This window comes from Lepisosteus oculatus, chromosome 6 (genome assembly GCF_040954835.1).
Source record: "Lepisosteus oculatus isolate fLepOcu1 chromosome 6, fLepOcu1.hap2, whole genome shotgun sequence".
NCBI classification, from domain to species: domain Eukaryota; kingdom Metazoa; phylum Chordata; class Actinopteri; order Semionotiformes; family Lepisosteidae; genus Lepisosteus; species Lepisosteus oculatus.
Genome location: NC_090701.1, coordinates 28210805 through 28225759, shown reverse-complemented (window position 1 = coordinate 28225759; position 14955 = coordinate 28210805). Strand labels below are relative to the sequence as shown.

The window sequence follows — 14955 nt, the reverse complement described above, 5'->3', positions numbered from 1 at the left end:
TATTTACAGTATGTCTTAATACTACTAACCTATCTTAAATTGCTCAACATCCGTGAAAAACTGAAGTCTCTTTCCACAAAACAAAATTCCGTTGGGTGTGTGATTTCTTGAAAGAATCCTGTTAGCATTAGCTTCAGTCTTTCTGCATTAATATATATGTAATAATTGTTTACTCAAATGAGTTTTTGCCTCTTGATGAACCAACTTTAAAGCTGTTAGGAAGTACTGTAGCTTGGAGATTTACTCTGGCTTGCAGAGTCACAGTGTGCTGTTCAATGTGTAAGACAGTTTCTGGTAAGACTCAGTCCTCGAAAGAAAAATGGATCAGTGCAACAGGTAGGTTAGCTGGTTACCATGGCTACTACTATGCTGGAGGAGCCTGTTGTATCGTTGATGGAAAACATGGATTTGCACTAATGTTGTCAATGCCTTTGAGATATGTATATCAGGTCCCCTTATTGCCTACCCCATTTAAGACTAAAAAGGGTCAGTTCTTTCAGCTTGTCAGTGTAGGACATTAATATCCGAGAATATACAGTATCTGGTTGCTCTTCTTTTACTCTCTCTTGAGCAACATCTGTTGCCATCTGTTCTCCGGTGTTTCTATATCTCACATATCCCATTCCAGTACTGTATAAAATCTGCTTTCTTTAAATTCTAATTCCCTAATGGTTCTCTCACCTGTGTGTGCCAAATTTTGACTTGAGTGTTTAAATGTTTCCTATGGAAAACCCATCACATGTGAACAAGTTTACAGAGTTCAGGATTGGCTGGGATTATCCACCTAAACAAGTCCTCCCAGCATGAGGCCGGCACTATTTGCTGTGGACTGAATGCTAAATGATTTTCTTAAACTACAGTAATTCCCTCCTTATATCTGCTTTATAAAGGGATAAGAATATATGTAAAGTTAACAGGAATCTGTTTTGCCCCAATTAAATGTGTTGGAAAAAAAAGATACTCAGAAGCAGGTGAAACATGTCCCTGTCCAATGATGTTGCAGGGAGTGCTGGGTCTGTTGGCAGCTGTGCTGTGCAGCACATGTCTTCAGCAGGGGGGCGCTATGGAGTTGTCAAGAGAGCTGAATATTTGACAGTGTCTTATTTAAACTACTCCATGGGGGATCCCAGTGTGTCTTATTAAATAAACGCCTCTGTAATTCCTTCTTTATGGGATTAAGGAGTAGAAGTATCTTTCCTCCACTGGTCACTGCCAGCTCCCTGTGTGCTTTCCCCTGTGTGGTACTGTTTGGACTGGGTTAATACAGTCATCAGAGCTGCCTCTCAAGCAGACAGGGCTAATGAGGGCTTCAGCAGCTGTCCCCTATCCCAATTCCGCCAATGGCCACAGTCTCAGATGTTGCAGAATTCCCCTACCTTCCCATCCCCTTATAACGCTGACCACGATGCTGCTGTACAGAAACAGTTGACTGCTCTACAGGGGAACCTTTGACTTGCAGAGACTGAAGAGGAAATCAGATTATCAAAGAGGCTCATTGACAGACTATCAAAGACACCATTGGAGAAACAGGTAACTAGAAGCGCTGACAATCTGGTTAAAAATGTACATGAATGGGTGTGCTGTGCCCGAGAATATGTGTTTTTATATATGGCATGTTTGCAACACCAGAAGGAATTTACTGTATATACTGGAGGCTGTTATATTAAAGTGGTAACTGAGAGAAGGAGGTTTTCCAGCTGGTGTAGCTTTGCCCGGTAAAGGTAATGTGTTGGACATGAGATGTTAGGAGAACCTGCAACACTGTCTGCAGGATGCCTGTTCTTCAGACAGCAGAAGAGATGCTTTGAATGATGTTTTGTTTCATTACTGAATTTCATACCAACAAGAAAGAAAGTATGGTGTCATCATGCCAGTACAGGACTAGATTTTCCTTCAATTCAGCACACAGCACTGCTTCAAAAGAGGATTATGTTGTAAACATTAGAAGGAAACACTACATGTTAAATCTTCCCAGATTGCTGCACATTCTAAGATCTTAGACCTTCTATCCAATGTTTTTTTATGTAAACATCTACAACTCACACTTCTTGTTTTGTGGCACACTGTGTGAGCTATTGAATGTAAACAAATTAGTTTCTGTTGCTCTTTCAGTGAAAGCACTTGTACAGTAGCCTCCTGTTCTTTTAATGCTGGTTCTGTTGAAGAGAATAGAGACTTTTAACTTCTACTTGCAATAGTCTTATGGCTCTCTGCGTACTAGTCTTAATTTTCTTTTATTAATTAAAGATACACTGCATATAAAGTGAAACTTATTTTATTAATTTATCCTTTTAAAAAGTATTTTAACATTTACAATATTGACTCTGTGTCCTACCTGTCTACCTTAAATTTGTGCGGCATCATTAAATTAAGATACATGAAGAAGTAGTACAGTAATTATAGGATAGTAATATTTAGTAAATTTTATTAGGATGGTGCTACGTTTCATAACATCATAAACTAATTTAACTGCTTTCTTGTATACCCATCTGACACACATGACAAACAATGTATATGTACTACTGTATATAAGATGCTTGCCATTTCAATATTTGCATTATACTGTACATGCAATCTGCAATCTTGTTTAAATTGATCCTTAAATGAATGACTAAAATCTATTATAGGTCTATCACAGCCAGACTTTTGTAGTGGAAAAGATGCAGTATAATCAAGAAAAAGTCAAAGAATAACCTAATAAACAAACTAGCCGGACCTTTTTCTTATGGTTTTTACCTTCAATGCCTTCAATGGTACAGTATGATGCAGCCAAACTGATATGAGTGGAAAATCATATTTTGTGAAAGCACAGTGCTCAAAAGCATTAAAAGAGTTGAAGAACTATCTTAAATATTATTCTGCTTTAAGTAGTATACATGTTCAGCCAAATTATAATATTTGAATCTGAAACCCATTACAATTTCCAAGTTAAGTAAAAGCTTTGATAATTGCATCTACTGTACTGTATGTATCTTTTTCTGCAGTGTCACTCTGTCACTGAAAGATGCTTGCTTTTGAGGATGCTGTGTAAATAAATGTTTACTGAATTATTCTAAAAGTGTAGTCAATATCACATTCTTGCCATTAATGAATACATATGAATAACACATTCATGTTGAACCTTTTTTCCTTATTTTGTAACTGGAAAAAAGCCAATAGATAAGTCATTCACTCATTCTCAAACCTGTATTTGTAATTTTATTTTACACACCACGAAATACAATACATACTGTGCATATATACAATATATTTCAATAAAATAAACATACAGCTTGACTATAATTATATGTATAAAGATAAAAGTATATAAATACAGAGGTGTGACCTCACACCTGAAGAAGGCTCCACGGCCGAAACGTTGTGTTTTCTTTCTTTTTTTTTTCAGCATGGAATAAACCTATTACTTGTTCCTTTGCAGCCTACGCACGCTGACACAGCTACCCACCTGAACTATAAATACAGAGAACACTGTATTCCAAGATTCTGAATTCAGGATTCAGAACCAACATTTAATCTCAGTCTTTTTATTGTAAAAAAAATCTTTGAAGGATTTACTTGCTGAATGCCAAACAATTTGAGGGCCCATAAAATCCCATAGGTTTGGATTTATAGCTTGATGTCTTTTTGAATGCTGTTTTAGTAAGCTGAACATACATTTAAAGCTTCTCTGTATTTATTTCACTATTTTCTCTATTACTGATTATTTTGTACATTTTTTAATAATCTATCAATGCCCCCTAAATATGCTGCAGAACCACAAGCTAATTTTGATACAATATATCTGTATCACATATGGTACATTTTTAAATGGTCCTGATAGGATCAAGTATGATTAAATGTTTCATACAAAAAAATCAGCATAGTCCAATAAAATAAGTAAAATGTAATATAGTAAACTTAGAGTATGAACTTACCTGGTCTAACAAGGGCTGACACACAGAACCTCTGAAAAATGTGTTACTCTTACAGTATATCAAAAATGGTAATGATGAGTGACACCTCATATAAATCCAGAAATTTGAACTGAAAAATATCCTTCCAATGGTCATAAAGTGAGCTTATATATCTCACCCAAAGACTCCTCTCTCTATTTTCATGCATCTGGAAAGCAATTTTTTTCTCTATCTATTTCTGTTTGACACAAAGAGAGAATTGGGAATTTCAACAAAAAAAATAATGTGGAATGAGTGTCTTTTGTTTTCAACAATAAAACATTTTTTTGTACTGGTGATGGTCTCATTTTTTAATAGTGGAACAACATTAACAGATTAAGCATAAAATGATTACAAACACCCAATTTTTTCTCAATTTGAGCTAAAAGAATCATGTTTGAATGTCACTTTTAGCTTGAATTTTACATTGTACACTTCATGTTCCAGGGATTGCTTCCACAAAAATATCTACAGTAGTAAAACACGTTTCAGATTTGTGAAAATCTACCCATTCGTCTTATATCAGAAAGTCTTATACTATAATGTCTTGTTATGAGATCAGAAGAAGTGCGGGACAGAATCATAGGGCACAGGTAACATATTGCCTCTGAAAGCCTTGGGGACTGAAACCATACAACTGCTCTCCACCTGGACAGGACAGAGAAAGGGACAAGAGCTAGACAACATACTCAGCACTTCTTTGGAAAATGGTAAAAAATCTGAAAACTCGATACTCACAGAATGATAAGGAGGATGTCTGCCTGTTTGAGACAGCAGAGTATGTCCTCTCATTGTAGACAAGATGATGTTTCTTTCCACTGAAATCCAGCTTAACTGTTGTTGAGTTTGTTGTTTCTAGCACAAAAAACACCATCAAGCATTTTCTGTGTGAAAGGTTCCAAAAAGAGTTCTCCATTTGCTCCGTCAACATTTGTTACCATGGCTCTGAGAATCCCAGCTGTCTGATGTTATTGTTTACTGGGACATTCTCTGTACTTGCTTACCTATATGTCCATGCGAAGTACTTTTCTGCAGGCTATTACAAGTGGTGCTGTATATAGTTTCAGTCACTGATGTCTCTCACAGGATTATTTGTCTCTGTCTTCAACTTACTTTTAGGTCTAGGAGGACGCCAGAGCAGTCTGGCCCTACAGGAGTACCATGAGGACATTGTTTCTCACTCTGCTGGGGCTCCGACTTGTCTCTGGGACAGGGTAAGTGGTGGATGAGAAGGTTAGGCTTGGAGAGATGCAGAGAACAGAGGAATGAAAGATTAGAATAGGAGAGTCAGGACCTCAGTTTTAATTCACATTCAAAGGACAGAGTCTTTTTTACAGTACAGCATAGTTAGTACAGTTTTGGTTTCTAAGAATCTTTTTACTGTCACATCACATACCTACTGTAATAATCAAGAACCTTTGAATTCTCAAAAACCTAAAAAGCACAAATGAATGTATTGGGAGTAGCTCTTCATCCTACATGTAGGGTGGTGGAGGGGTGTAAAGTGACAGATCTGGATAAAGTTCAACAAAATTAAGAAATAAAAAAACAAGGTAAAAAGTATTGTAACACCCCACCAAATGCTTTGGAGGGTTTATCATGTTCACTGTCTTGCTATGCTGCAGTCATGATGAAATTCTAACTGCAGCACAATAATTTAGCACCAACACAAAAAAAGCCATTGCCAGTATTGACTCATTCAGTATATGGCTGGTCTTGTAAAATGAGGGCTGCTTTACTTTGAGAGGAGGGCTCAGTTGAGATGAGACTCACCAATGCAAAATGTGAACAATATCTTATTTACACTTTTGCCTCACGTTATATTTGTCTTAAACTTTGTGAGCTCCTGTCTTCCTGAAACAAAACCAAACGGCTCCATGCAGAGCCTGCGTCACTATCCTTACTCAGAATTTTGGCATGAAGCAGATTAATAAAAAGCATTCAGTTTTGAAAATTCTGAATCCAAATATACTCCAGGACCATACTGAGACTGTCAGGAATCCTCAATGCAAAAGGTATACAGATCCTGTGCCGATGCAGGAGCAAGTAGATATTGAGACAGGCGAACAATCCGGAACTGCAGGCGAGATCGTAGTCGATAGGCGAAAGGTACTGTAGATCGAAATCCAGGAAGTACAGAGAGCAGCAAACAGTCCAAAACAGAAGGCGAGGTCCAAGGTCGAGAGGCAAAAGGGAGTTCAGTAACCAGCAAGCGATCTTCAGAATTAACGCGAGGTAGAGCTCTCAAAAAGAAGACTCAATATCAAGCAGCAGGAAGCGGGTTAGGGTGGTTTAAATAGAGCTGCTTGCCGCACTGTAGAGCGTGTGCTGATGGATTCACACGTGCGGCAGCGCTTGTTATTATTATCCCGCTGCTGGTACAGGTTAGTTCTTTTGTGAGTTGATCTCCGATGGCTGGTGGTCGTGACAGACTGAGGTCCTGTATAAAATTTGATTATATAAACAGAGGAATCTGTTTTTATGTCCGTCTGAAAAAGTATTCTCTTGTCTGTCTCCTTAGCCATACTAGCCATACAAGTGTACTCTACTACAAAAGAGTAAACATGAGAATGCGTTGGACAGAATATTAAAACCTGATTAAAAGCTGATGAAATGCGGTTCAGTCCATCAGGGTGTTACTGTGTGGAGTTTGTACTGTATGTTCTCCCCGTGTTTGAAAAACTGGCCCTGGTGTGAATGTGTGTCACCTGCGATGGACTGGCACCCTGTCCAGGGTGTATCCAGTCTAGTCCCAGTTGCTTTCCAGATTATGCCCCAACTACCCTGTGAGAGTGTACTAGATGAAACGGTTGAGAAAACAGATGGATGAACTCTCAGCAAAGGTTGGGGTGTATGTGAAGTGTGACTCTTACCTCCACAGAAATGAGTCTGAAGAGGCTAGTCAGAGTATACTCATGAAGGATTTGTGACTTTTTCACATGAAATATTTTGCTCTGGATGCCAATTGTAGATGATATGATGCAGAAACCCAAATATATTCATTTGTCATTGCACCTCAGATGGTGTGCTCTGTAGTTTTTGGAGGCCTAAGTGGTTCAGTGTGAAAACCCCAATAAAGCAGGCCCTCTCATTCATCCCATGTAGTGTGCAAGTACGCAGAACCCCTGCTTGTAGAACCATCTGCTAGTTTAAAGTTCAAAGAGAAAAAATAATTTTAGAAAGTATAAGAGAAAAATCATTTTAGAAAGTATAATTGAATAGCTGCTAGAAAAATACATGTACCGCTGTTAAAACAATCTGTAAACCTATATTGTACATTGTCTTACAGGTGTATGTCTTTTTTGACAACTAATTTTAATGGGACATTTATATTTTTATCCATTAATTACGTTTGCTTGATTAAAGCTTGTGAAAGCTGGAACTATCATTAATTTTCTATTTTTTCCTTCATGTTAATGATCAAATTACTTACTGTTTTTGCTTATAATGTGTGCATTAGGTTGTGTATAGTACAGTATATAATATTATTAATTGCTGCCTCAGTGCCATTACTGCAAAGTTTAAAGTACAAAAATGAGAAAATGATGCAAGACTGAAATCTTATGTATATAATGTAGTTGGTCCTCTAACATAGTTAAAGTAGTTAATAAAGTCAGGTTTTATTAGTTATAATTACCTGGTGCAGTTTTGACACCCTTATTATGGGTAGGCAGTACTGTAATTAGCAATTCTCCAGTACACTATCCCCGTCTTATGTGATTCCTGGAAGAGTTGTGTCAATGCTTATGTATGACATGTCTTGTTTCCTGGAGTATGATTGGTATATACTGTAATATACATACTTAATAGGGTTCCTGGGATTTCTTCATCTTGAGTGCTTCTAGTACCCAAAACACTTATCTTTCTTCTGTAATACTGCATTATTCAATGAAGAACTTTATCTTTGTGCTGCCTGAGGCATATGGTCCTGTACTTCTTTAGTGAACTGACGAAAATGTCCACTTCATTCATCAACCATTTCCTTTTCATTGTCTAAAGGTTTACCATTTTTGTCCTCTGTACTGCATATCTTACTTCAGCCTTGACGGTTCTTTTAGTTGTCATAGGACAGAAATAACTTTTTTATTATTTGCTTTATTTACTCTTTTCCAACTGTTGTGGAATTTTATCAAAGAAGAGGCAGGAGAGGTGTTCTCATTCACTCAGTAAGGTCTTTATTCATATTGCAATATGGGAAAAAGGCATCACTGGTCTGTGCAGAGAAGTAAAGGCTGATTCAAAAGCAAGCAGGGAGAGCCCCTTATTTAATATTTTTTTTAAGCTGATGCAACACTTCAAGGAGAGGCGAAGCAGTAATTTTCCATTCCTTATAGGTTTTTGCTTTAAGCGAAGAAGAGCAGTTATTCAAATAGTTTCTCATACTCCCCTTTTCAAGCAGCAGTGATAAACTTTATTAAAACATCCCATGCCCTTGATGAGCTGGGTGCTATCACACTTTGTTCTAGGTATCCAGTTGCTTCTGCAGCACAACTCTGTCCGTAAACAACATTTTTAGGATAAAACACTTTTTCTCAGTAACTTTCCATTACACAATGTTCCTTTCTCTCTTAAATTCTAATATTCATTTTTTCCTGTGCTTGCAATTAACTGTAGTTTTTGTCTTTAAATGTGTTGTTCTTTTAATCTTGTTATAAAGCACTTCCTTTTTCCTTTTATTTTCCGTAACTGATTTGTTGATTTATTTGAGATACTGTTTTTAGCTTTTGATTAACTCTCTCTTGACGTTTAGTCTGTACTGTACTTCAAGCCAAATCTGTTAAAACTGTTGCTATTTTCTCTGATTCCATATCTTTGCTATCTCATTCTATTTTTCTTACACTCTGTCTCATTCCTTCAAAGTCATCTTTCCGGAAATTGTAAATTTATTCAATTGGACCAAATTGGTACAGTTTCAAAGAACACTTCAAAGTATAGCATATTCTAATCCCAGTTCCCTAATGGTTCTCTTACATCTATTTGCCTTACTATGTCTTGATTGTTTGAAAAGACAAGAACATTGCAAGCATTTAGGTGCTCTGACTGCATTTAAGATAGCACTCAAAAATTATGTCTACCATTTCAGTTTCTGCTGCTCATATTCCCAGTCTATATGGGGAGTTGAAGTCTCCCATGCTTCTTCTTTTTCTATGCCACATAAATTTCTTGTTATTTCATTGTGTAGTGTTGGATTTAAACCAACATGTGCTTTTAATTATATATATTCCCAACATTATGGTTTTAGTTCCTGAGTATGAATATTTTTTCATATATAGTGCTATACCTTCACCTCATCTGTTTTCCTGTCTCTCCAGAACAGCGTGTATCAACTAATGTCACATTTATTTCCTTAATTTTCAGTGATCCATTTTTTGTTCATCCAACAAAATCACAGGTCCCTTGTAACATGGTAGCTTCTATTTAATTTGTTGTAATAATGCTAATTTTTAAATATATTGATATAATTGCTTGGTCCTGTCATGGAAATTTTTACGGTTAGAATAAAGGAGCCACAGAAATTATTCTCGATGATTCAAAAGCAAGCAGGGAGAGCCCTTGTTTTATATCTTTTTTAAGCTGATGCAACACTTCAAGGACAGGCAAAGCAGTAATTTTCCATTCCTTATAGGTTTTTGCTTTAAGCAAAGAAGAGCAGTTATTCAAATAGTTTCTCATACTCCCTTCTTCAAGCAGCAGAAATAAACTTTTATTAAAACATCTCCTGCCCTTGACGAGTTGGGTGCTATCAAACTTTGTTCTAAGTATCCAGCTGCTTCTGCAGCACAGCTCTGTCCGTAAACAACATTTTTAGGATAAAACACTTTTTCTCAGTAACTTTCCAATACAGTCCTTTGTTTTGTTCTTCTTTTTTGGTTCTCCTGTTCTTCAGTTCATTGCCAAGTTGTCTTGAGTTTTTACAGATGAAAATTGTTCTGTTTAGGCCAATGTTGTTTTGTGTACACATGATTAACAACAGCTGCGTTACGACATTTCATTGCCAGCAACTACTGCTGCACCCCGTATTGTTGTGCATTTGATAAATAAACTTTGACTTTGACTTTGACTTTTTTGCCCTTTGGCTCTATGGACAGTATCAATCACCTTAGCTTCACGGAGACAGCAAACTGTCATGTAATTTTCTAATGGTCCGTTTCAAATTTCCATTGCTATTTCCTGGAGAATGGAGACTTCAACAACCACAATGTCTCTGTTTGCAATCTTCTAGGTACTGGCAAAAATTGTAGGTAAGGCCAGTGTTTGAGAAATTCTCTCAGTCACTTTTTCAATTAAGTGGGTCTACATCCCTCCCTAATTTTTTGTTGGTTGGTTTTGCTGGTTTTGTCAGTTCTTCAGTCTCTTTGAGCTTTTTAGTTCCTTTTTCAGTGCATTAATTTTTCAAGCAGAATCTGACTCCACATATTGTCTCATATGGGTGCTTCCCCTTGTTCTCTGAATCCTTGCCTCTTACCTTTTGTTTATATTTTAACCTCTCTCTTCCGTCTTCCCTTCATCCTTTATTTTGCTCTTGTCCTCTTGTTGATTGCATCTGATCTCCTTTTTCTGTCTTATCCCTCTTTCCACTTTCTCCTCTCTCTGTTTCTCATTCCATTTTCACTTACCTTGCCTCTGCCTTTCGTTCTGTCTCTTTCACCTCTCTCAGGCACTGGTGTGAGAGCAAAATACAGGAGCGGGAAGAGAAGATTGTGTCACCCCGTCTCCAAAAGGAGGTGGACTGTTCCAGAGTGTACCAATACAACTTGCAGGGGTGGAGGCTGGATATCGACCGAATGCGAAAAGATCATGGGGGAGATGAAGGCATTGCACAGTATTACCAGCAGAATGGCCCTAATGCCTCATGCTACCTGTACAAGTAAGACTCCCAGCTGCACAGCATATACAGTAGATGAAGTGTGTTAGGGGAAGTATATACAGCAGGGAGGACCATGGACCAGAAGTTCCCCTCTTACCAGGAGAGAATCCTGGCTAACATATAGTATTTTGTGATTATGGCTGCTCAAAAAAGCTTTATAGTGTCTGGGAAAATATAGACAAGAAGCGAACGTTTTAGTTCATTTCGTTTTTACTTCATTAATGTTAGAAGACTACAAAAGAGAAGAGCTCACCCGATCCTCTCTTGGTTTTTAGTACTTTGACCCACGGATCTCATTAATATTTTTTACATGGCTTGGCAGCTTCCTGTAAGCAAAATGAACAACAGACAGAATGAAAGTGACAATGATAGATGTAGTTTCAGACAGCTATAGACCAAGAAAGCATTTACCTGTGCTGCAATAATGGTGAGGTGGTACATCAGTATTATGAGGTGTGTACAGCAGGCTGCAGCAAAACTAAGAGCTCTAACTGTAATAAAGCCCACCCACTTATCATATACAGCATTTACCATACAAGTTAGGCATCTATTTTATTACAGATTTATCTACATACAGTATATATACGGTATGCAAATGTCACACAAATTAATCAAACAAAATTATAACAAGTTAGAAGCATGAATGTGCTATTAGATTCATACATAATAATTATACTGTATATACATTTCACATTATTGCAGCAGACAAAATTGCAATAACACTTGTAATAAGAGCATACTTAACCCTGTTTGTCTCTTTTCAGGATATAACAATATCAGATGCTAAGCTACAGTAGGTAACATTTTGCCTGTTGTGTTTTGTGCCATATTGTGCCCCAGGCCAGCTCAGATTGAGACTCGACTCGTGAACCGGACAGTGTGGGCTTGCTGTGAGGGCTGGGGGGGACCACAGTGCACACAGGGTATGACCTGAAATTTCCCTCCTCCACACCGCAGCTGGGCTGAGGGTTTTACTGTTTATCCTCTGTATTCTCATCACTATTGCCTCTCTCTTTCGTAGCACGTGTTATTTGGGGAGAAGGCTGTACATCTCATCTTTATTCTACATAAAAGTGTAGAAATCAGGTCTCTTACATGTTTCATTTATGACCACTTATATCATAATACACCCCTAGCATATTTCACATACATACATAAAAACTGTAGACACTGTCATTTTCTAATTCTATAGAAAATATACTGTACTTTTTGCCTTCTTGCTTATTAAAAAGCATACAGTACCAGATAAAAACATTCAGATTTAGTGCAGTAGCAGCCTCTGCTCTGCTCTCTAGACTGTAAAGATTGCAGTCTACAATACTTCTGACAGAGAGACTCCTTGCTCTTCAGCCCATTTCAGGAAAACATTAAACTTCCATCTGACTCATTTAACATTTACCAGTGCTGAGCCCTGGTATTTGTGACCTCTTTAAAGCTGTGGAAGCTGGTGTTTTGCTGAGGCTAATACAGTCTTTTTTCCAACACACCTCAACTCCGAATTCTGATTGTCTTCAACACAGCATGGGGTGCTTCCACTGTGTTCTTTCTTCTCGTTTAAATCTTGCTCAGAGCAGACTGTCTGAGCTAGTATACTTAGAATAGTTTTAGGGTCAAACATGACCATTTATGCAGTCCTACAAGACGAAAAGGAATAAAGAGTCAAATGCAGTTTTAAAAACATTTCCCTATAAATTTAAATAAAAACAGAAGCATGGTTTAGCCTTACATTGTATAGTATATATATATATTATTTTGAACTATTCATACAGGAGGGCAAGTACTTTTGTCTCTCAATATACTGGAAGAAAACGTTGCTGGCTCTGTATTTTGTTACATATTGTGGCTTATGCAACTATTGTTTATTTGTTTCCTCTCCACAGTTTGAAATTGAAAATGAGCAACATTTCAAATAGACTTAAGCCAAAACATTTGGTTTATAACCTGGAGATCTGTGTACTGTATATCTATGAGTGTGTGTATGTGTATTACTTCATGTGTGTCTCTCTCCCTGTCTGTGTGCCTGTGAATCTGTGGGTGCATTTCTGCAGGCATAGGTGTGAGGGGCCAGTGTTATTCCACCTGGAGCTGCCAGGAGTTTCCAGGTGTCCACAATTCCTCCCTGATGCCGTTTGAGCAGTGTTGTACCAGCCTGTGGGGCCACAGCTGGAGAAACAATTCAGACCTCAGCTGCCTGTCCTGCTCCTACAACCTCCTGTCTGGTCAGTCAAGAGAAGCCCTCTTCTACAAGTCTATTACACTCCCCAGAGGGGTTTTAAAGATTTCTTTCCCTAAGCAAATGTTATGTTAATTTTTTAAGGGTGTTTCAAAAAGCTTATCAATTTATATATGACCAGTATTTTTTAAGTATAGTTTTTTTCAAGTTTTTATAGTTTTCAGAAACATATGCATCTAGAGACTGAATGAGATAAAAAAAATCTGTTTTTATTGTGTTATGTGCTCTGTTCCAGTCCCCTGTGCTCCCTCTTTATCTATTACATATTCTCTAAGTCTATTACACTTCTTCTTGGTCTGTAACCATCTATGCTATGTCTGTCTCTCTTACTCTGATACACACTCTTCCATTATATTTTACTCTCAGTTTATTGCACATAGTCCATCACACTCAGTTTATTTCACTCTCTTTCTCTTTATTACAGTCATTTATTACAGTCATTTTATTACACTCCCTTTTTCAGACTATGACTCCTCCATTAAGACAACAAAACTCTTCATACTCTGTTACACTTTCTTGAAGTCCACTGTATCCTGTTCACTGCCTATCTGTTGATGATGTAAATACTGTATATTGTAGGAATCAGTGCTGTGTCTGTGGATGTGGATGTGCTGCATCAACAAGTTCTTAATAAAACCTCTATTTCTGTCTGTGTTGTTGCAGACTCTCTGTCACCCTTGCTGCTCCCTAGGGCAGTACTTGGGAGTGTGCGGGACCCCCAGGGCTCCTCAACCTGCCTGACCTGGGGTGGGGCGCATTACCGTACCTTCGACCGCCGGCACTATCACTTCCAGGGCAGCTGCACCTATATTCTGTCCTCATCAGTTGATGGCACATGGGCTGTGTACATCTCCACTGTGTGTGAGAGCCAGGGCCACTGTAGCAAGGTACTGACTCCAGGATAACTAGAGTAGAAACCTCAGGGATTTAGAAAAAGTAAACTGATGTTACTGCCATCCTTAGTTAAACTGTGTAGTAGACAGTATACTGTAAGTAGAGAGCTGCAAAGGAACAAGTAAAGGTTTATTCCAAGCTGAAAAGAAAGAGACACAATGTTTCAGCTGTGCAGTCTTCTACAGGTGTGGTCTCCACATGGAAGACTTTTCAGCATGAAATAAACCTTTATCTGTTCCTAGTGCACAGTACAGCTCACAATCTAGTTGACTTAGAGCATCTCATGCCGACGAGTTAATATGCACAGTCTTCCCTGTATCTCACAGGCTTTGAGGATGATGTTTGGTCTGGAGCTGCTCACTGCCCAGGAGAAAAACCTGTCACTCAATGGGATGCCCCTTCCCCAGGGCCAACCTCTCTTCCAGAATGGTGAAGTATCTGTCACTACCTGGCATTAATCAGCCTTGAATTGCTGTGAGTGAGGAAGTAACTGCTCACATTGTGGTCTAGAGATGGTTTCACTGTGAGGTCTCCTTCTCAGTCTGGAATTCTCAGCTTCATTTGGAATAAGATCAAGACAGGTGCACCAATAATTAATATAATGCATGCTGAACATTGTTCTTCCCCTGTTTCAGCACTCATGATATTAATTATGAGTGATTGCTCAATTGTAACTAATTTTATTAACCTGTTTATTTTCCATATCCCATATTTTGCACATGCACATTTTACAGTAACATTCTAATATAGAGCAAACGTGATTCACATTACTAGTGAAAGGGATCAGTCTAGCTCTGAATACTTATTGCTCCTTACTTCTGCATTGATGTGCCAGTATACCTCTTCATATATACTGTATGTCTGCATACTAATAAAACTACATAAAACTATGAAGGGATTAGGGGAACAAACAGATATGTGAGCATTGGTATCATATAATGTATGTTGAGACCCAATAGACAGACAGATGGACTCTAGATGGGGCTCTAGTGTAGAGTTTGATAGTGTTTTCACCTGCTGAAGGTCTC

At 37.9% G+C, this 14955-nt stretch overlaps 1 protein-coding gene across 1 annotated transcript in view; it reads left to right on the top strand.

Moving 5' to 3' along the window:
* Positions 1 to 1445: 1445 nt before the first annotated feature.
* sspo (SCO-spondin) overlaps positions 1446 to 14955 on the top strand; it is a 132524-nt gene continuing 119014 nt past the window's right edge. The window contains exons 1-7 of the mRNA XM_015354311.2: positions 1446 to 1530; positions 5052 to 5146; positions 10591 to 10800; positions 11641 to 11723; positions 12849 to 13019; positions 13697 to 13920; positions 14254 to 14356. Coding sequence (XP_015209797.2) covers positions 5094 to 5146; positions 10591 to 10800; positions 11641 to 11723; positions 12849 to 13019; positions 13697 to 13920; positions 14254 to 14356 — 844 coding nt within the window. The 5' untranslated portion in view covers positions 1446 to 1530; positions 5052 to 5093. The remainder of the gene's footprint in view (positions 1531 to 5051; positions 5147 to 10590; positions 10801 to 11640; positions 11724 to 12848; positions 13020 to 13696; positions 13921 to 14253; positions 14357 to 14955) is intronic.